Raw genomic sequence first — 24,118 nt, 5'->3', positions numbered from 1 at the left:
CATATATCCAGGGGAGACATTAATTCAAAAAGACAGCTGCACCTCAATATTCATAACAGCACTATTTACAATATCCAAGACATGGAAACAACCCATATGTCCATCAACAGATGACTGGTTAAAGATGTGGTACATATATACAATGGAATACTACTAAGCCATGAAAAAGAATAAAATAATGCTACTTGCAGCAATATGGATAGATTCATGGTTCTAAGTGAAGTGGGCCAGAAAGAGAAAGAAAAATGCCATCTCATATAATTATATGAGAAATCTAATTAATTAATTAAAAATACACAAATGAACTACTTATTACTTGTAACAGATTATTGATCTCTTGAATATTTATAAGCACATTTGATTGTCCTTTATTGTTGGATTACCACATTCTTTTGATTCTTATTTGTAATATTCCTTTGATAACTATGTAAGTTAAAAAAGCTAAAGGTTTAATCCATTCTTAGAAACAATGATCAGTACATATATGTAAACAAAAAAAGTATAGTGTACTGTATATACGTAGTTACATGCAACATAATATTTATGTGTAGTCAAGCTGTAATAATTCTACCTAATAAAACTGAAAAAGGAAAAAATATAGTAAAAAATAAAACAAATGCCAGACCTCAATATAAATAACTAACTAAATAAATACAGGTCCCTGTGCTTAAAAAAATTGTTTTTCTTCCTGCTGTTCTGACTGGGTTATTTTCATTATTCTTTCTTCTAGATTACATGCATTCTTCTGCATCACTTATTCTGCTATTCATGCCTTCTATCAAGTTTAATTTAAATTTCAGATATTGAATTATTATTTTTGATTTGATCTTTTTAATATTTTTAGTGTTCAAATATTTAAGGTTTAGATTAGTTTCCCCCTAGTTTAGTTAACATTTTATTGGCAATGTTTTGAATTCTTTATCTAGTAAATTATTTATAATTTTAATTTTCGACTTATTTATTCAACTTATTTCCCATGTATCACCTTTCCCAACTTCTTTCTAAGATCTTTGATATCCCTATTTCTTGACCCAAACATTGATGTAGGCCCCGGACTGCTATAATCAATACCCATATTTTAAAATTCTTTTGGCAAAAACTGCTCCAAAACTGCTTGTCTCAAATAACACAAAATAAAACGTGTGAAAGAAAAGGAATCCCTCAAGCTGGAATTCAAGAGAACGCAACAACTAGATCCATAATCACAACTGCTTGATAGTTTCAACTGAAATAAAATCACGCAGTGTGAGAGTTGCAGATTAAGTTTTATTTGGGAGCAAAATGAGGACTATAGCCCAGGTGACAGCATACCAGAAAGTTCTGAGAAACTGTTCTGAAGAGGCAGGGGAAAAACTCAGTATAATATATGATTTCAGTGAAGGGGGGACATGCAGTCAAGGACACATCTAGGCAGAGGTTTGCTGCCAGTCACTAGGAGCATTGTCACCATTAATGATTTTAGTGCTTTTCTAGATATGGGGAGAAGCAAGAATTGGGGTCATAATCTTCTCCTGAAAATTTCTAACTATCTGAAGGCCATTTTTCCCAAAGCACAGAGGACCTCATTCCTGATATCCATCCTGAACTCCTTTCAGGATGTGTTGGAGGTCAGCAACTACAATGGCTCATGATTTAACTTAAGCAGAGTTAGGTGGCAAGTGCCAATTTTTAGTTAGCAATAGCAAGTTCCATTTTATTCCCTTGGGTACTAACAACCTGTACCAAGTGTATAGTCCATCATATACATGCCTTCTGAAGACTGGGTTTTAGGTACTTCTAATGGCCACATAACTTTATTCACAAATAAGCAGCTTTTATCCTTACCAAGATTTCTTGGTTCTTTCAAATTTTTTTTATTAGTTTTCAGATTTCTATAAAAGTTAATTCAATATTTTTACCCTCAGTATCTTAGTTGCTTTTATGAAGAAACAGAGTCCAAGAGGTATCTACTTCAATTTTTTTGTGGGTTCATCATAGCATTCTGTCATTTTAACATAATGTGAAGGCATAAGTCTCCTATTCAGTGACTAATTCCATTTATATTATGTGTTATAATTGACATAAGTTGATTTATTTCTCTCATCTTCATATTATTTTCTACATGGCCCCAGTGTTTTAATTACTTTTTAAAATATCCTTTTAACAAAAAGAAAAAGAAAAGAACAAGGAGAAAATAACAAAACAACTGAAAAATTAAGTTCAAAATGACAATAAACACATATCTATCAATATCTACCATAAATGTCAGTAGACTAAGTGCTCCAATCAAAAGACATAGAGTGGCAGACTGGATAATAAAACAAGAACCTGCATTATGCTTCATATAAGAGACAAATTTTAGGGACAAAGACACACATAGATTTAAAGTGAGAGGATGGAAAAAAGCTATTTCATACAAATGAAAATGACAAGAGAGCAGAAATAGCAATACTGATTTCAAACAAACTGACTTTAAAACAAATGCCATAAAGAAAGCTAAAGAAAGACACTATATAATGATTAAAGGAGCAATAAAAAATGATGATATTACACTTATTAATATTCATTCACCCAATAAAGGATCACCTAAATACATAAAGCAAGTACTAACAGATATAATGGGAGAGAAAGATGGGAACACAATCATACTAGGAGACTTTAACACCCCATTAATATCACTGGACAGATCTTTCAGACAGAAAATCAATAAGGCAAGAGAGAAACTAAATGACACAATAGAACAGTTGGAATTGTTTGATACTTTTAGGACATTCGATCCACAAAAAAATATACATTCTTTTCAAGTGCTCATGGAACCTTATCTAGGAAAGATCATGTACTCAGCACAAAAGAAGCCTTAACAAATATAAAGGATAGAAATTATTTCGAGCATCTTTTCTGACCACAATGCTATGAAACTAGAAATCAACCACAGAAAAGCAAAGGAGGGAAAAATGACAGCATGGAGATTAAAACAACATGTTATTAAAAAACCATTGGGTCAATGCTGAAATCAAAGAAGAAATTTAAAAATACATTGAGACAAGTAACAATGTAAACACAACCACACAAAATCTATGAGATGCAGCAAAAACAGTCCTAAGAGGTAAGTTCATAGCGATTCAGGCATTCCCCCCAAAACAATCTTAAGTAAACAACCTAACCTACCACCTAAAAGAATTAGGAAAAGAAGAGCAAATAAAACCAAAAGTCAGTAGAAGGAAGGAAATAATAAAGATCAGGGAGGAAATAAATAAAATAGAGATTAAAAACAATAGAAAAGTCAATCAAACAAACAGCTAATTTTTTGAAAGAGTAAACAAAATTGACAAACTTCTAGCCAGGTTCACCAAGAAGAAATCAAAGAAAACACAAATAAATAAAATAAAAGGAAAATATTATAACCAACACCACAGAAATACAAAATATCATAAAAGAATACTAGGGTGAACTATATGGTAACAAATTGGATAATCTAGAAGAAATGGACAAGTTTGTGGAAACATACAGCCCACCAAGACTAAATCAAGAAGAAATAGACCACTTGAACACACCAATCACTAGAAATGAAATGAACTAGTAATTTAAAAAAACCTCCCTGCAAACAAAACTCCAGGATCAAATGGCTTCACTGGGGAATTTCACCAACAAAGAAAGAACTCATACCAGTCCTTCTCAAACTCTTCCAAAAGATTGAAAAGGAGGGAGTACTCCCAAACTCATTCTGAAGATACCATCACCATGATAACAAAACTCAACAAAGACACTACCAAAAAAGAAAGGTATAGGACAATATCACTCATGAACATAGATGCAAAAATCTTCAACAGAATATTTTCTAATGTCTATACAATATATATAATATAATGATCAAGTTGGATTCATCCAAGGAACACAAGGATAGTTCAACATGTGCAAATCAATCAATGTAGTATGCCACATCCACAAAAGAAAGGACAAAACCCATACGATCATCTCAATAGATGCAGAAAAAGCATATAATAAAAATCAATACCAACTTATGATAAAAATTCTTACCAAAGTAGGTAGAAAGGGAACATATCTCAACATAATAAAAGCTATATATGACAAACCTACAGCCAGCATAGTACTCAATGGTGAAAAACTCAAAAGCTTCCCACTAAAATCTGGAACAAGGAAAGGATGCCCACTATCCTCACTTCTATTCAACATAGTCTTGGAAGTCCTAGTCACAGCAATCAGGAAAGAAAAAGAAATAAAAGGGATCCAAATTGGAAGAGATGAAGTAAAATTGTCCTATATGCAGATGACATGATACTATATATAGAAAACCCTAAAAGCTACACAAACACACACACACACACACACACACACACACACACACACAAACTACCAGAGCTAATAAAAGATAGCTCTGGTATCTCACAATGTAGCAGGATACCAGGTTAATGTACAAAAATCAGTTGCACTTCTTTACACTAACAATGAATCAACAGGAAAAGAAACTAAAGAAACAATCCCTTTTAAAATTGCATTCAAAACTATAATATACTTAGGAATAAGTCTGATCAAAAGGTGAAAGACTTATACATAGAGAACTACAAAACATTGATTAAGGCAATTAAAGAAGACTTAAAGAAATGGAAGGATATCCCATGCTCTTCAATTGGAAGAAATCAATATTGTTGTAATGGCCATACTGCCCAAGACATCTATAGACTTAATGCAATTCCTATCAAATTGCAAATCCCTATTAACAATACAATCCAAAAATGGGCAGAATACCTAAAAAGGAATTCTTCAATGAACACATACTAATGTTATGAAAAAAATGCTCAATATCACTAATTATCAGAGAAGTACAAATCAAAATTACAATGATCTATCACCTCATGCCAGTCAGAATGGCCATCATTCAAAAGACCATGAACATACTGCTTAAGGCAATCTACAGGTTTAATGCAATGCCTATCAAATTACATACTTCACAAAACTAGAAAATCATAATAAAATTTATATGGAATCACAAAAGACCCAAAACCACCAAAGCATTCCTGAAGATAAAGAATGAGGCTGGAGGAATAACTCTCCCAGACTTCAGACAATACTACAGAGATACAGTAATCTAAACAGCATGGTATTTGTACAAAAACAGACATATGGATCAATGGAACAGAATAGAGCTCAGAAATGAACCCTCAAACTTTTGGTCAATTAATCTTCAACAAAGGAAGCAAAAACATACAATGGAATAAAGACCATCTCTTCAGTAAATGGTGCTGGGAAAACTGGACAGCAGCATGCAAATCAGTGAAGCTAGAACACTCCCTTACACCATACACAAAAATAAACTCAGAATGGATCAAAGACTTAAATATAAGACAAGACACAATAAACCTCCTAGAAGAAAACAGAGGTTAAACATTATCTCACATACATCTCAGCAATGTTCTCCTAGGGCAGTCTACCCAAGCAATAGAAATAAAAACAAGAATAAAAAAATGGGATCTAATGAAACTTAGACGCTTCTGCACAGCAAAGGAAGCCAGAAGTAAAACAAAAAGACAATCTATGGAATGGGAGAAAATTTCTGCAAATGAAATCGACAAAGGCTTCATCTCCAGAATATATAAGCAGCTCATATAACTTAATAAGAAAAAAACAAACAACCCAATCCAAAAATGGGCATAAGACTTAAACAAGCAATTCTCCAGTGAAGACATACAAATGGCCAATAGGCACATGAAAAAATGCTCAAGATCACTAATTATCAGAGAAATGCAAATCAAAACTACAATGAGGTATCACCTCACACCAGTCAGAATGGCCATCATTCAAAAATCCACAAATGACAAATGCTGGAGGGGCTCTGGAGAAAAGGGAACCCTCCTACACTGCTGGTGGGAATGCAGTGTGGTGCAGCCACTGTGGAAGAAAGTATGGAGATTCCTCAAAAGACTAGAAATAGACTTACCATATGATCCAGGAATCCTTCTCCTGGACATATAAGCAGAAGGAACCCTACTTCAAAAAGACACCTGCACCCTAATGTTCATAGCAGCACTATTTACAATAGCCAAGACACAGAAGAGCCTAAATGTCCAACAACAGATGACTGGATAAAGAAAATGTGGTATATTTATAGAATGAAATTCTAATCAGCCATAAAAACCAACAACATAACACCATTTGCAGCAACATTGATGTCCCTGGAGATTGTCATTCTCAGTGAAGTAAGCCAGAAAGAGGAAGAAAAATACCATATGAGATCGCTCATATATGGAATCTAAAAACAAACAAACAAAACATAAATACAAAGCAAAAACAGACTCACAGACATAGGATACAAACTTGTGGTTTCCAGAGGGGAGGATCGTGGGAAGGGACAGACTGGGAGTTCGAAATTTGTAGATACTGACAGGTATACTTAGAGTAGATAAACAAGTTTATATTGAACAGCAAAGGGAAATATATTCAAGATCTTGTAGTAGCTCACGGTGAAAAAGAACATGAAAATGTGGCAATGAATATATACATATTCATATATGACTGAAAAATTATGCTATACACCATAAATTGACACAATATTGTAAACTGACTATAGCTCAATTTAAAAATAAATTAAATAAGTTTATGTCTATTCCATCTGCAAAAAAAAAAAAATCCATGAACAATAAATGCTGGAGAGGGTGTGGAGAAAAAGGGATGCTCTGGTGAGAATGTTGTTTGGTGCAGCCTTTATCGAAAACAGCATGGAGATTCTGCAAAAAACTAAAAATAGACCTACTGTATGATCCAGCATTCCCTCTTCTGGGTATATATCACGAGAGAAGTCTAATTTAAAAGATACATGCACCCCAACAGTGATAGCAGCACTGTATACAATACATGGAAGCAACCTAAATGTTCATCAATAGATGACTGGAGAAAGAAATTGTGGTATATTTATACAATGGAATACTATTCAGCCATAAAAATAATAAAATAATGCCATTTGCAGCAACATGGATGGACCTAGAGATCGTCATTCTAAGTGACATTAGCCAGAAAGAGAAAGAAAAATGCAATGTGATATCACTTATATGTGGAATTTTTTAAAAAAAGAAAACAAAAAGACACAATGAACTCATCTACAAAACAGAAACAGACTCACAGACAAAGTAAACAATCTTATCGTTGCTGGGGAAAAGGGGTGAGAAGAGATAAATTTGAGAGTTTGAGATTTGCAAATGTTAGCCTCTAAATATTAAAATACATTAAAAGAAGTTTCTTCTGTATAGCACATGGAACAATGTTCAATATCTTGTAGTGACTTTGTAATGAAATGGGGAGAGTGGAAATTAATTACAAAAATTAAAATATATATGCATGAGGAAAAGATAACTCAACTATGCATTATACCAAAATGGAACTGAGAAATGAGATTAGTTTTAATCTTTAGCAACACTTAACAAACGATGTTCAGTTTAAGCACAATATTTATCTTGGTCTACATAATATTTAGAGGTTAATCCAAATAATAAGATGATGAAGAATTACAGTAGAAATACAAAATTACTTAGGATGGTCATTTCTTCTTTGAGAAAGTGAAAAACTTTATACATTTAATTAAACTCATTGATATTTACTTTTCCACTTATTAATTATTTATAGTTTCTGACGTTTTATATATTGTTTCAAGAAAAACATTATTTAGTGAGGAGGCTTAATCTTTCCTTGCCCTCTTGGTTTTGCTATTCAAAATTGACATACTGTGTATTCCACTCTCAAGTGATTTAAATCACTGCATAATTCTACATCTCAAATATTCAAGCCCAATCTCCTAACTTTTTTTCACAAGGGGCTAATTATTTTATACGGCTACAATATAACATCACTTTGGATATGGCTCTATTTGTTCGCTACTCTTTCAGGATGTCGTTTGCAATTGTTGTCACCAAGCGCTCGTCATAATAAGAATTTTGGGCTCAGTCGTGTCCTGTGGAGACGGCTTGAGGTCTCGAGTCGCGAGACAGCAAGGTCATAGGTCAGTCAACGGTCATTTCTGAGAGAACTTCTCGCCTTCTCTACAGGGAAGTACTTCATTACCGATCGACCGAGAATCTGTAGGTTATTTCTAGTTTATTATGCCTTAATTTATAGATAAAGTTGTCATTTTTTGCTCTCAGAAGTTAACGGGATTCTAGTGTTAATTTTGTGACTGATTACGTGTGTGAACATTGAATTTTTTAACTTTTTATCCCCCTTTTGGTTTTTTACTTAGTTTTTTACTTACCATGTCACGCCTTTTTGTATATGTGCATGTTTTATAAGACTTTCTATTGTTATGCCTTTCTATCATTTTTTCTTAAATTAGAACAAAATTCTAACTTTTTGCCATATTTCTCTTGGACTCTTTTATAGATGTTTCTTGTTAATTTTTTCTTCTTTTCGCTCTGTCTTTATCACAATTTCTCATATTTATTAACATATTATTTTCAGTCTTTTTTTTAAACTTAGTTTTAATCCCTGTAACTTCTTTATATACTATTTCTTGCTCTGCTTGTTTCTATTTCTTTTTCTGTATCTTTTTGTGTTTTTTTCTGTTTCTTTGTAGTACTGTACTTTTTTATTTCTTTCCTTTTAGTCTTAAGACTAGTCTTAAACTAGTCTTCCCCAAGTCCTGAGATTTCTTCTCAGAGTTTACGTTTAGGGAAAGAGTTCTTCAGCAACAGAACATTTTATTACCTTGAGTCTCTTATTCCACAAACTTAGTACACTGACTTTTTCTCTCTCCCTATTTCTTATTCTTTATCTTTTCCTTTTATTTTCTTCCTAGGCACTTTAATCTGTTTATTCTCAGAACCCCTTTCAGTCTCTCAGAATCCCTGTGTTCTTGTTCTCTCAGAATGCCTTTATTTCTTGGACTTCCTCTTTTTTAATGCTTCCCCACTCCCACCCCCCTCGATTTCATCTGCTGCCTTTGTTTGCTTGCTTTCAATTCTTTGAATTTGTTGTCTTTTCATTTTCTTTGTATCTAATGCCTGTCTTTCCTTTTCATCATAGATGCATTTAAATGTCTTTGAGTCTCTATTATCTTGTAATTTGTTCTGTATACTGTTACCAACCTTTCCTTGAATCTCTCTGATTTTCTATTCAAATATTGTTTTATCACTGTCTATCTGAATCATTTTCTTTTATCTCACTTTCTTTTTTATTGTGTCTACATTTTTTTCCTTAAACTTTGCCGTTTTCTCCTGTATGTGTGGTTTTCCCCCCGTATGATTTTTCCCATTTTGTGTCTTAGTCTGACACTTGCCCAATATTACTGGATTTTTTAAATACTGAGAATAGGGAATTTTGACTTTTATTTACCATTACATTACAAGTACACTTATAGGGCTAAACATGGAATATTTTGTTACACAATAAGCAAATGTATTATGTACTGCCTTCTGTTTCTGTTTACTTCACGACTTCATGCCTATTCAAAATCTCCGTCTTAGCTATCTTTGTAGTTTTGTTTGTCTTTCTTTTTCTTATTAGCTGTGTATAGTTGTGGTATGTTGTAAACTGTACTGATGTAAGTGCTTTTTACTTTATTTTTAACATTGATTTTCCACTTTCTATCTCTGACTTTTTCCTCTCTCTCTTTTGTGTCTGGCTTCCGTTTTGTCTTACTCTCTGGTTTCTACTGTGTAGTGTTTTCCTTCTTATATTTGCCCTCTGCTCATTATCTTCCTCCTTTTTATCCACACTTCTTAAATTTTGCAGTAGACAAAATTAGTAACTGGATTTTCTTGGACTTTATAGGACTTAGTGTGAAAATGGCTGAAGAAGACTCATCATCTTCATCATCTTCTACCTCTCAGGAACAAGAACAGTTTACGAATAGAAACTTGATACTTTTCTCTTTGGCTGCAGAACACCACACAGATGCCTTTACTAAAACCCCTATGATACTGTCCAGTTTTGCCAGTATCAAGCCCAACACCAGCTCTGTCAAGAAGCTGGTAATCAAAAACTTTAAAGGTATCATTATTATTTTGATCATCTTTAAAAGATAATTTTAAAAAGATTTCAGTTTTGGCTTCTCCTACTCTACTGCTGCTTTTTAATTGTAAATTCAAAGATATGCAATCTAGTAAGTTTTGAGCATAATTTTTAGAAGACCTAGAAATATCATTGATTTTGGACTCAGAAGACCTGGGTTCACCTATAATATAACCACCAAAATTACTTTGTGCTTTAAATCTTTATTTTCCTCCCCAAAATGAAGGTCTCCCTTAGATTTTGAAATGCAGGTTTAGAATAGCACACTTTTGCAGATTACCATCTGTCTTGCACGTTATTAGTGAAGGATCTGTAATATTAATAAGAAGTATTTTTCCACTGGTAGTCAAAAGGCAACAGCTTTAACTTTTGATAACTTAAGGAACATATATTAAAAAAGATGTTCCCAGAGAAACACAGTGAACTAAGATAAGATCCATTGCTAAGAGTAAATGCATTTCAAAAATTTCCAGGGAAGTATTACTTTCATTAAAAAATTAGACATTCAGCAGAGCTACTGAATCAATTTTTCCATATAAAATTTGTAAAAAAAAAATCCTTATATTGGTATTTTGGCATTTAAAAACCAACATTTTTGGTATCTGGTCAGATTTCTTGTTCTTTGTCAAGAGAAAGGTCATGAAAATTTGGATTTTTCAGTGTTTTCTGCTGTATTTTAATATTTATAGGATAAGTTTCAGGAAGAATGCCTTGGTCTGTGTTTATTTTAAAAATTTTTTAGTCAACGTTAGTAATTCATTTGATCTATATTTTTATACATAAGGCATAGATGTCCTAAGTAGATATTAAAATTATTTAAATAATTTTGGAAAATTTCATATTCCTGTATGAATGATATTCACCTTTTTGTTTCAAATTTTTAAAAACTCTATAAAAAGCTTTAGAAAGTATCCTGTCGGTAGGATGGAACATTGAAACTTTGGAATATAACCAGATGCCTAATTTTTAGTCTTTTTTGCCCTCTTTTTAAATATAAACTCATAGATTTTAGCCATTTTACATTTCCTTTTTCATGGTGTAATTAACTAGTAATAATTTTCAGTCTTTTAAAATAATGCATTTTTTTTCAGTGTAACTTGTTTTATTAGATGATTCTACAAAAAAGGGGGAGTGTTTGCCACCTTGGGTAATAGAATTTCTAGAGTGGAGGGAAAGAATATATTTCTTTTTAATATACAGAAAAAAATGAAATCCTATTTTGAACTTGTTATTCTTGGCCTAAGAAGTGTACCTACCAAGGATTTTCAAAATAAAAATACTGAATTTTTCTTATGCAATTTCTGGTTTGATGTTTCATTTTTTAAAGTGGCTTACTTTACATATATATTTTTACATATGTAATATATAGTTAATCCTATACATTATACATTATAAGTAACTATTATAGTATATAAATATATATATATATTAGTAGCATATGCCATACATGTATGAATAATGTAAGACATAGTTATGTGTATATGTCGTTTCTCTCTCACAAAGGGAGCAAATCTTGCATTTTGGTTGTTTTTTTGACTCGGTTAATTCGTGACTAAATTTATGTTCTTTTGTCCTTATTTTAGGTTTCCTTTTGTTATATTTTGCCAACTTCTTAATTATAACCAATTGTTAAATTTAATTAAAAGATTAATCACCTCAGAATGAATCCCAAAACCCACAAGGAGTCCCCATTCCATCTCATGTCCTCACCACCAATCAGCAGTCTGCTTTCTTTCTCTGTAGGGTTGCCTATTCAGAGTGTACCGTATAAATGAAATCAGTTGCTGAACTTTTTTGTCTGATTTCTTTCAGTTATCATAGTACTTTTGAAGTTTATCCATGCTGTAGCATGTCTGAGTGCTTCAGTCATTTTTTGGCTTAAATAAAATTTCATCATATGGACATACATGCTGCTATGAACATTTATGTGCAAGATTTTGAAGAATACCTATTTTTAATTCTTTTGGGTATATACCTAGAGTGTAATTGTGTAGTCACATGGCAATTCTGTGTTTCATTAATTGAAGAACTGTGAGGCTTCCATACTGGCTGTACCATTTTACGTTCCACCAGCAATGTAGAAAATTACAAGTTCTCCACATCCTCTCAAATACTTGTATCCTTCCTAGTGGGTATGAAGTGATATGTCATGGTTTTAACTATTTACCTATTGACTGACTTTGTTGAGCAACTTTTCATGAAGTCTGTGGCCATTTTCGTGTCTTCTGGGAAAATGTCTTTTCAAATCCTTTGCTTAGTTTTCAATTGTTTTTTGTTTGTTTTTGTTTTTGTGTGTGTGTGTGTGGTTGAGTTGAAAGGGTTCTTTATTCTGGGTACTAGATGCTTATCAGTTATATGATTAGCAAACATTTTCTCTTGTCCTGAGGGCTGTCTTTTTTCTTTTTGGATCATGTCCTTTGATGCACAAAAATTTTGGACTTTAATGAATCCCAATACAGTCTTTTTTTCATGCTCGTGCTTCAGTGTCGTATGTACAAATCTGTTGCCAGATCCAGGGTTATGAAGATACACCCCTGTGATTTCTGCTAACAGTTTTATAAATTTTGTCTTTATATTTGTCTTTTGGGGTTTTTTTTAATATGTTATTGAGGTGGTGGTTCATCTTCATTCTTTTGTATGTAGCTGTCTAATTGTACAACTGCATTTCTTGCAGAGACTATTCTTTCTCCACTAAGTGGTCTGCCAACTTGTTTAAAATTAGTTCACCACTGATGTATATGGTGTTACTACATTTTAAAGTATTTTGACATTGTCTCCCAAAACATTTGCTCCATAATCTTTTGTTTATTTGCTAGATAAAACACTAATGCTGGAAAACTACACTGAAGAAACATGGCAAAAATTAAAGGAAGCTGTACAAGCTATCCAGAACAATACCTCTATTGAATACAGCTTAGAAGAACTCTATCAGGTCTGTGTTATTTTGGATATAAATATGCATTAATTATAATAGGGTTAGGATTTTTTAAATTAATAGTATTTGTTTTGGATCTTTTGTATCTTTTAAAATCATGCCATGTTTGTGGTTGTGGAGTCAATCATGAATTTCAGTCATGCAACCATCAAACTTTTTTTTCTGTATTTATATTTGATTATTTATTTAGTTAACAGTTACACTTTATACACTATATATACTTTTATGTGTACCTTCTCATTATTCAAGTTATAAAAATTCAGTTTAGCAAGATCTTGTGTACTTTCATCCCTTGGTAGAGAGAGTCTGGAAGGAGTGTTAAAGTTGGAGAAAAGTACATTGAATTACAAATGGACCTTGAAAACCAAGACCTTGTTATTAATTGCATGAATAGATATCTAGAAGTTAATTAAATAATTGAATATCCTGATAGTTCTTTAATTATTTATTTTGTAATCTCTGTATGACATATTTATCTTTTCCCTCTAACTATGTCATCACCTTAAGCAAATGTTTAAATTAGCACATAAAATCAGAATAATATTAATTTGACTTACTCTCTTATAATATTTCAGTTACTATTTCCTTGACTTCTTTTTATTTTATTCTTGTATTGGGTATACTATAAATCCATAAGCCATTAGCATTATTTTTTGTTTTCTTTTCAAATCTAATGTGTAACATTTGTACTACCTTGATTACCTTTTCTTTGTACTCTGTAATGTACACTCTTAATGCTGAGCCTCAGTTCTTTGGATAAATAATTTCATTCCACTCTACATTCTTTGAAGTTACTATGTATATGTTGATATATATTGCTTTTAGAGCTTATCATTTATCAGCTGTCTGATGAAATCAGTTGGCAGACCTGATGAACACATTTGGCAAGTGATTCCACTTTCTGAGTCTGTTTTCTCATCTTTAAATAAAGTGCTAATAATGAATGGTATTCCAGTATAGTGTAATTTTGTTATAATGAAATGATACATGGCTTATATAAATCATTTGGAACATCCTGACTAAAAGTAAGCACTTAGTAAGTTGAAACAATTGTTCTTTCTCCCTTTGTTGATCATCCTCCTTCAGATAAGTGGGGAAGTTTCACAGTCATGTGCCTTAATTTATAGGTGCACTCGGAAAATTATTTTCTTAAAAATATGTGTGTATATTTTGTTTGAAATAGGAGGTGGCATTTTTTACCTTGTGCATTTAAGCATTTTTACTTAGTCTTGAATGTTAAGTTTTGAATATGTGTATCATGTCTGCTTTTTTTTAATTGTAGTGAAATATACTTAATATAAAATGCTGCCGTTTTAGGTTTGCATTTCAGTGATTTATTCAGAATGTTATGCAGCCCCTAATACTGTCTAGTTCAAGAACTTTATTCATTATCCTCAAGTGAAACCCTGTACTATTAAACAGTTACTCTCCATTCCCTTTTTGACCCCAGTACCTGACTATTACTAATATGTTTTCTGTCTCCACAGATTTACCTAATCTAGTTGTTTCATATTAATGGAATCATATAATATGTGACCTTTTGTGTCTGGCTTTTTAAACTTAGCATAGTATTTTCAAGTTCATTCTTGTAGCATTTTTAGTACTTCATTTTTATGGGTAAATAATAACCCATTGTATGATATACCTTGTTTGATTAAAACATTTCAGTTAGAGGGCCTGTGGGTTGGCTATTGTGAATGATCTGTTATAAATACTTGTGTATAAGTGTTGACTTATTCCTGAATTTAGTATGAAGACTTTCAGCCTTTCACCTTTGAGTTTGTTATTGACTGTGGGTTTGTCATAAATGGCCTTTATTTATACCACCTCTGTACCCAGTTTGATGATAGTTTTTATCATGAATGGATGCTGAATTTTATCAGATGCTTTTCTGCATCTATTTAGTTCATCATGTGATTTTTATCCTTCTTTTTATTAATGTGGTACATTTAATGATAATCATCATATTTAATGATTTGCATATATTGAGCCTTCTTGTGACCTTGGAATAAAACCACTTTATTATCTATGATCCTTTTATATATTGTAAGATTTGACTTGCTAATATTTTGTTGACAATTTTTACATTGGTATTGATCAATTGTATTGGCCACTAGTTTCCTTTACTTCTGGTGTCTTTGCCAGATTTTGATATCAGGGTGATACTGGCTTCATAGAATGAATCTGGGAGTGTTACCTCCTTGTCAACTGTTTGGTATAGTTTGAGAATGATAGGTATTAGTTCTCCTTTTACATTTGGTAGCATTCCTCTCTGAAGCCATCTGGTCCTGCACTTATGTTTTCAGGGAGATTTTTAATTACAAATTGGTATTTCAGTTCTAATAATTGGTCTGTTCAAGTATCTGTTTCTTTTTGATTCAGTCTTGGCAGGTTGTATGTTTCTAGAAATTTGTTCTTCTAGGTTAATCAGTTTCTTGGTGTATAACTGTTTGTAGTATTCCCTTATGATTTTTTTTATTTGTTGTATAAGTTATCTGTCTTCTTTCATATCTAATTTTGTTTATTTGGTCTCTCTTTTCTTCTTGGTGTATATCACTAAATGTTTGTCAACCAGCTTGTGGTTTTAGATTTTTTTTCTATTGTTTTTTGACCTGTATTTTATTAACTTCCTTTGTTCTTCATTATTTCATTACCCCTTCTAACTTTGGGTTGTTGTTTTTCCTTCCTTTTCTTAACCTTTTATGTAGCTTTTGGCTTTTTTGGAGGTATTTCTTGGTTTTTGAAGAAGACCTCTATTGCTACAAACTTCACTTATGAAGAAACTGCTTTTGCTGTATCCCATAGATATTGGAAAGCTATGTTTCATTTTTGTATGTCTCAATGTATTTTCTGACTTCCTCTGTCATTTCATCACTGACCAATTGATTATTTAGTAATGTGTTTTTCGTCTCCATGTGTTTGTTTTTATCTGTTTTCCTTTCTGTAGTTAATTTCCAGTTTCATACCATTGTGGTGGGAAAATGATCGAGATAACTTTTTTAACACTTATTGTTGATCTATAATCATTTTACAATGTTGTGTCAAATTCCAGTGCAGAGCTCAATTTTTCAGCCATACGTGAACATATATATATTCACTGTCACTTTTTTTTTCTCTGTGAGCTACCATAAGATCTTGTATATATTTCCCTGTGCTATACAGTATAATCTTGTTTATCTATTCTACAATTTTGAAATCCCAGTCTGTCTGTTCCCACCCCCTGCCCCCTTGGCAACCACAGGTTTGTATTCTATCTCTGTGAGTCTGTTTCTTGTTTGTATTTATGGTTTGTTTCTTTGTTTGCTTGTTTTTCAGATTCCACATATGAGTGAACTCATATGGTATTTTTCTTTCTCTTTCTGGCTTACTTCACTTAGAATGACATTCTCCAGGAGCATCCATGTTGCTGCAAATGGCGTTATGTTGTCGGTTTTTATGGCTGAATAGTATTCCATTGTATAAATATACACACCTCTTCTTTATCCAGTCATCTGTCATTGGACATTTAGGCTGTTTCCATGTCTTGGCTATTGTAAATAATGCTGCTATGAACATTGGGGTGCAGGTGTCATCCTGAAGTAGGGTTCCTTCTGGATATATTCCCAGGAGCAGAATTCCTGGGTCATATGTTAAGTCTATTCCTAGTCTTTTGAGGAACCTCCATACTGTTTTCCACAGTGGCCGCAACACACTGCATTCCCACCAGCAGTGTAGGAGGGTTCCCTTTTCTCCACAGCCTCTCTGGCATTTGTCATTTGTGGATTTTTGAATGATGGCCATTCTGACTGGTGTGAGGTGATACCTCATTGTAGTTTTGATTTGCATTTCTCTGATAATTAGTGATCTTGAGCATTTTTTCATGTGCCTGTTGATCATTCGTATGTCTTTCTTGGAGAATTGCTTGTTTAGGTCTTCTGCCCATTTTTAGATTGGGGTGTTTGTTTTTTTCTTATTGAGTCATATGAGCTGCTTATATATTCTGGAGATCACACTTTTGTCAGTTTCATTTGCAAATTTTTTTTCCCATTCCATAGGTTGTCTTTTTGTTTTACTTATGATTTCCTTTGCTGTGCAGAAGCTTGTAAGTTTCAATAGATTTCCATTTGTTTATTCTTGCTTTTATTTCTTTGCTTAAGTAGAGAGTTGTAGGAGAAAATTTTCGAGATGTAGTCAGATAATGTTTTGCCTATATTTTCCTCTAGGAGGGTTATTGCATCTTGTCTTATGTTTAAGTCTTTGATCCATTCTGAGTTTATTTTTGTGTATGGTGTAAGGGAGTGTTCTAGCTTCATTAATTTACATGCTGCTGTCCAGTTTTCCCAACACTATTTGCTGAAGAGACAGTCTTTATTCCATTGTATATTCTTGCCTCCTTTGTCGAAGATTAATTGACCAAAAGTTTGTGGGTTCATTTCTGGGCTCTCTGTTCTGTTCCATTGGTCTACAGGTCTGTTTTTGTACCAGTACCATGCTGTCTTGATGACTGTAGCTCTATAGTATTGTCTGAAGTCTGGGAGGGTTATTCCTCCAGCCTGTTTCTTTCTCTTCAGTAATGCTTTGGCAATTCTAGGTCTCTGATGGTTCCATATAAATTTTATTATGATTTGTTCTACTTCTGTGAAATATGTCCTGGGTAATTTGATAGGGATTGCATTAAATCTGCAGATTGCCTTGGACAGTGTGACCATTTTAACAATATTGGTTCTTCCAATCCAGCAGCATGGGCTATCTTTCCATTTTTTAAAGTCTTCTTTAATTTCCTTCATCAATGGTCTATAGTTTTCTGTGTAGACTTCTTTCACTTCCTTGGTTAGATTTATTCCTAGGTATTTTATTACTTTCGGTGCTATTTTAAAGGGGATTGTTTCTTTACTTTCTTTTTCTGTTGATTCATCATTAGTGTAAAGAAATGCAATTGATTTTTGAACATTAATCTTGTAACCTGCTACCTTGCTGAATTCTTCGATCAGCTCTAGTAGTTTTTGTGTGGACCTTTTGGGTTTTCTATATAAAGTAACATATCGTTGGCATATAGTGATACTTTTACCTCTTCTTTTCCAATTTGGATCCCTTTTATTTCTTTCTCTTGCCTGACTGCTATGGCTAGGACTTCCAAGACTATGTTGAATGGGAGTGGTGATAGTGGGCATCCTTGTCTTGTCCCAGATTTTAGTGGGAAGCTTTTGAGTTTTTCACCATTGAGTACTATGCTGGCTGTAGGTTTGTCATATATAGCTTTTATGATGTTGAGATATGTTCCCTCTATGTTCTCACTTTGGTGAGAGTTTTTATCATAAATGAGTGTTGAATTTTATCAAATGCTTTTTCTGCGTCTATTGCGACGATCATGTCGTTTTGGTCCTTTCTCTTGTTGATGTGATGTATTACATTGATTGAATTGCATATGTTGAACCACCCTTGTGTCCCTGGGATGAACCCCACTTGGTCATGATGCATAATCTTTTTTTATGTGTTTGGATTCTATTTGCTACCATTTTGGTGAGGATTTTGGCGTCTGTGTTCATCAGTGATATCGGCCTATAGTTTTCTTTTTTGGTGGTGTCTTTGCCTGGTTTTGGTATCAGGGTGATGGTGGCTGCATAGAATGAGTTTGGGAGTATTCCCTCGTTTTCAATCTTCTGGAAGAGTTTGAGGAGAACTAGTATGAGTTCTTCTTTGTTTGGTAGAATTCCCCGGTGAAGCCGTCCGGTCCTGGACTTTTATTTGTAGGGAGGTTTTTTTATTGCTAATTCGATTTCATTTCTAGTGATCGGTTTGTTCAAGTGTTCAGTTTCTCCTTGACTCAGTCTTGGTGGACTGTATGTTTCCAGAAACTTGTCCATCTCCTCTAGGTTATCCAGTTTGGACCATATATTTTTTCATAATATTCTCGTATGATATTCTGTATTTCTATTTTATTTGTTGTAATTTCTCCATTTTCCTTTCTTATTTTGCTAATTTGTGCTCTCTCTCTTTTCTTCTTTTTGAGTTTGGCCAGAGGTTTGTCAATTTTACTTACTTTTTCAGAAAAACAACTTTTGGTTTGGTAGATTTTTTCTATGGTCTTGTTAATCTCTATTTTATTTATTTCCTCCCTGATCTTTATAATTTCCTTCCTTCTGCTGCCTTTTGGGGTTTTTTGTTCTTCTTTTCCTAGTTCATTCAGCTGGTGGGTTAAATCATTTATGTGAGGTTGTTCTTCTTTTTTGAAGACGGCCTGTATCACTATAAACTTCCCTCTTAGCACTGCCTTTGCTGCGTCCCATAAATTTTGTGTGGTTGTGCTTTCGTTGTCATTTGTCTCAAGGTATTTTTTAATTTCAGCTTTGATTTCCTCATTGACCCATTGGTTTTTTTAATAACGTATTGTTTAATCTCCATGCTTTCCTTTTGTTCTCCCTTGTTTCTCTGTTGTTGATTTCTAGCTTCATGGCATTGTGGTCAGTAAAGATGCTTGAGATAATTTCTATCTTCTTAAAATTGTTGAGGTTCCTTTTGTGCCCAAGTATATGATCAATCTTGGAAAATGTTCCATGTGCACTTGAAAAGAATGTATATCCTATTTTTGGGGGGTATAATGCTCTGAAAATATCCACCAAATCTAATTTTTCTATTGTATTATTTAATTTCTCTGTTGCCTTATTTATTTTCTATCTAGAAGTTTTGTGTAATGATGTTAATGTGATGTTATAATCTCCAACTATGATTGTATTCCCATAAATATCCCCCTTTATCTCTGTTGGTAATTGTTCTATGTACTTAGGTGCTCCTATGTTGGGTACATATGTATTAATGAATGTAATATCCTGATCTTGTATCACTCCTTTAATCATTATAAAATGTCCTTCTTCATCTTTCTTTATGGCCTTTGTTTTAAAGTCTATTTTGTCTGAAATCAGTACTGTAACACCTGCTTTTTTGGCTTTTCCATTTGCATGGAATATCCTTTTCCATCCTTTCACTCTCAATCTATATGTGTCCTTCTCCCTGAAGTTGGTCTCTTGTATGCAGCATATTGAAGGTTCTTGCTTTATTACCTAGTCTGCCACTGTATGTCTTCTGACTGGAGCATTTAGTCCATCAACATTTACAGTAATTAATGATAGATGTGTGTTTATTGCCATTTTGAACTTTGCAGGTGATTTGGTATTTCCTTTTTGTTCCTTTCTTCTTCCTTTTGTGGTTTGGTGATTTTCCTTTGTGTTATCATGGATTTTATTTAATTTTTGTGACTCCCTTGTAAGTTTTTGGCTTCGGGTTACCCTTTTTTGTAAGCCTGTTAGCCCATTACTATAACTGTTTATATTAAACAGAAAGTAATATAATCTCAAATCCATCATATCGAGATCAAAAATTTTTAAAATGAAAGAAAAAAAAAACCCTCTATATTTTCTGCTTCCCTCTCCCGCTCTCAATGATTTAGATGTCTTCTTTTACAATTTCATGTTTATTCTATTTGTTATTCATGGTAGTTATCAGCTTTCCAGTTATGAGTTTCTCATTTCTTTAGCATCCTGCTTCTTTTCTATTTAGAGTAGAATTTTCAATATTTCTTTTCCTATGGATTTAGTGTTGCTAAACTCTTCTAGTTTTTGCTTGTCTGTGAAATTCTTTATCTCTCCTTCTATTCTAAAGGATAGCCTTGCTGGATAAAGTATCCTAGGCTGCATCTTTTTTTCATTCAGGACTTTGAATATATCTTTCCACTCCCTTCTGGCCTATAGTGTTTTTGTAGAGAAATCAGCTGAGAGCCTTATGGGGGTTCCCTTGTAACTCACTCTTTATTTTTCTCTTGCTGCCTTTAGGATCCTTTGTTTATCCTTGACTCTGGCCATCTTGATTATGATAAATCTGTTTGGGTTCTTCCTATTTGGGACCTTCTGAGCTTCCTTTACTTGATTCCTTCTTCAGTTTTGGGAATTTTTCAGTCATGATTTCTTCAAAAACCTTTTCAATCCCTTTTGATCTTTCTTCCCTTTCTGGGCCCCCTATTATGCAAAGATTAGCATACTTTATATTACCCCATAGGTCTCTTATGCTATTTTCATTTGTTTTAATTTGTTTTTCTCATAGGTGATTTCTGTTATCCTGTCTTCTAGGTCACTTATTTGTTCCTCTGCATTATCTGCCTGCTTTGTACAGCCTTTAGGTCAGCTCTCATCTCAGCCAATGAGTTTACCAGTTCTACTTGGCTCTTCTTTATAGCTTCCATTTCATTTTTGACATATTTTATATCTCTAAACACTATCTCTTTTAGTTCCTTCAGTACTTTGATCACTCCTTTTCTGAAATCTTTATCTAGTAGGCTAACAATGTCTATTTCATTGATCGTCCTTTCAGGGGATTTCTCTTGCTCTTTGAATTGGAAGTGGTTCCTCTGCTTCTTCATCTTGCTCATATCTCTCTGGCACTGTAGCTTATGGAGTATCAGTTATCTATTATGTTTCTTAAGGAGTTTATTTATTTATCTTTCTAAAGGCTATGCAGGATTAAAACTTTTAAAAAAGGATTTTAAAAGAAGGGATGGAAAAAACAGTTTGATAACAGTGTATAATCAATAACAGAAGAACAAGTTGAAGCAAAATAGCAATGGATTTGAGACAGCTTTTAAAAACCTTAAGAAATGTAGAAAAGAACAAAAAAAAATTTGAAACCTGAGTATAAGCAATAATAGATCAAAAGCAAGAGAAATAAAAATGAAATGAGGTGGATTTAAAAAAACAATAATAATAAAAATATTTTAAAGGAAAATTTAAATGGGATTAAAATGGGAGATATACAGTTGTTTAAAATGTAAAAATTAAATAGGTAATAAAAAATATAACAGATTAAAAAAGGAAATGAGAAAAAAAGGGGCTGTATTCTCTTAAATACTGTGCGCTCTTAATGATTTTGTCAAGAGGTCTTTCTGTCCTCGCTCTGTTTTGCAAACTCAACTCGCTGTTTCCAGAGGCCCTCCATTGGCACCCCTGGTATGTGCTCCTCCCAGTGCAGGTCAGCAAGCAGATTGTACCCTCTCCCAACACTGTGGTCAGGTAATGTACTCTTACATGGTGGGTGGGCAGGTCATACACCATCCCACCACCACAATCAGGTGCTGCACCCTGCCAGGAAGGCGGGTGGCCACCTGCCCTCTCCCAGCACTGGTGGATTCCCTGCTCTGTGCAGCTGCGCACGCTGCCTCAGATCCGAGTTCCGTAGGTGGGCTCAGGGAAGAGGGCAGAACAACTCCGCCCCTGCTCCTTGCCAGAACTCAGCTCCTTGTTCATTTGTATCGGAGGCAAGAGTTCTAGGAGGTACCAGGGCAGAACAGTCCTATCTGTCTTGTGCTGTAAACAAGTCTGCATCTGGCCTTAGAGGCTGCTAAGCCCTTAGGTATGGATTCAGGTTTCAGCCCCACCCCTGCGTGCGTGCTGAGCACCAAGGATATGGCAGCTGTGGCTGAACCCCACCTCTCTTCTCCCAAAAACCTTCTGCAGGTTTTTGAAGATGAGGGGTATAGCACCCTTTCCCTCCAGGGCACATCAGCTGTGGGTTTTTTGTTTTTGTTTTCTATTTTTGTATTTTACGCAGGGCACAGTTTGTTTTGTGCTGTGTACCCACTAATCCACAGCATACAACATCCTGCATTCCCCTGGAGTTGCCTGTGTGCAGCCTTCCTCGGTCTTCTGCCCAGCTCAGGCAGCCTGTCCCATCCCCCACCTGCCACTTTGCCTCTCGGGCTTGGGGTTGCTGACACCATCTGTGCCCATTTAACTTAGTTTTGTTGGTCAAGGGCTGCTCCATACAGGTCTGAGCCTTGTAGGCTCCCCCTCTGTCCCACTGACCTCTCTGTTGAAGAGAGGGGAGACCCACCGAATGAGTGCTATTCCTCCTCTGCCACTTCCTCCCCACAGGACCAGTCCCACACTGTTTTGCTTTTTCTTCTTTCTTATTTTTTCTCCTAACAGATTTGTGGCATATTTGTCTTTTGAATAGGGAAATGTTCCTTTGGAGTTCAGCTGGTGCTCTGGTTTGTTGGGTGGGTCCGTGGATGTGCATTTTGGTGTACTTGTGGGAGAAGGTGAGTTACGATCGTCCTTCTACTTTGCCATCTTGGCCAATCGCCCACTATAGCCCTTGTTTTAAAGTCTGTCTTGTTTGGTCTGAGTAATGCTACCCCCACTCTCGTCATTTTCATTTGTATGAAAGTATCTTCTTCCATTCCTTCACTTTCAGTCTGTGTATATTTTTCACCTTGAGGGAGTCACTTGTGGTTAGCATATTGAACTGTCTTATTTTTTTATCCAGTCAGCCACCTCAAATCTTTTGATCAGAGTGTTTAGTCCATTGCCTTTTAAAGTAATTAATGATGTGTGTTTATTGTCATTTTATAATGGTTTTATGATTTTTTTGTATTTTTTGTATGTTTATTTCCTCCCTTTTTGTTTTTACCCTTACTGTGATCCTTTTTTAACAATATGCTTATGTTTCTTTTCTTTTGTGGGTTTCTGATTTGTCATTACTATGACATTCATTTGTATGACCCATGTGAAGTTAGTGGTTCTGGAGTGTTCACTCATCTCAGCCTAAGGAATGCATCAAGATGGCCATTGCACACCTGGCAGCTTATAGAGCAGACATCTCTCTACCCTGCTTCAGGGGCAAGCAACATGCACATGCTTGCTCCTCAGGAGCAGAGTCCAAGCTTCTCATTGCCCTCCTTTTAGTCACAACTGCTCTCCAAACCAAGGAGGTAGTTTGCCCTCCTAGGATCCCAGAATTGTTACTCTTCCTACTCAGTCCCCAGGGTAATTGTCCACCCATACATTATCCCTTTTCTCTGAGCCCTTTCCCAGTTTCACATGTCCTGATTTGATTTATTTTCTTCCTGTCCTACCTAGGTGTGTATATCTTTCGTACAGCCATGGTTATTTTGCATTTTTTCTGATGCTTCCCAGTTAATTTTCTGTGAGAATTGTTCCACATGTAGTTATTATTTTGATGTTTCCCAGGGAATAGGTGAGGCATCTTCTTATTTTTGCTTTCTTGATCTCCCTCCTCATTGAGGTTTAGATTTATATTTCCCCAGTGTCTAATTTTGCTGATGTTGAAGAGTTTTTATGTGCTTGTTGGTCATTTGTGTGTCTTCTTGGAAAATATCTATTTAAATCTTTTCAAAATGTCTCTGTGTACACAAAACAATTGGCA

General features: G+C 34.2%; 1 protein-coding gene across 1 annotated transcript in view; it reads left to right on the top strand.

The window, feature by feature from the left end:
* Window positions 1-9,728: 9,728 nt before the first annotated feature.
* The window catches only part of LOC135320408 (cullin-4B-like), a 98,332-nt gene continuing 83,942 nt past the window's right edge, over window positions 9,729-24,118 (top strand). Inside the window, exons 1-2 of the mRNA XM_064483505.1 lie at window positions 9,729-9,972; window positions 12,810-12,925. Of these exons, the coding sequence (XP_064339575.1) occupies window positions 9,768-9,972; window positions 12,810-12,925 (321 nt within the window). The 5' untranslated portion in view covers window positions 9,729-9,767. The remainder of the gene's footprint in view (window positions 9,973-12,809; window positions 12,926-24,118) is intronic.

Source organism: Camelus dromedarius, chromosome Y (genome assembly GCF_036321535.1).
Source record: "Camelus dromedarius isolate mCamDro1 chromosome Y, mCamDro1.pat, whole genome shotgun sequence".
NCBI lineage: Eukaryota > Metazoa > Chordata > Mammalia > Artiodactyla > Camelidae > Camelus > Camelus dromedarius.
The sequence above is the reverse complement of the archived record's forward strand: the minus strand, read 5'-3'. Positions and strand labels throughout refer to the sequence as shown.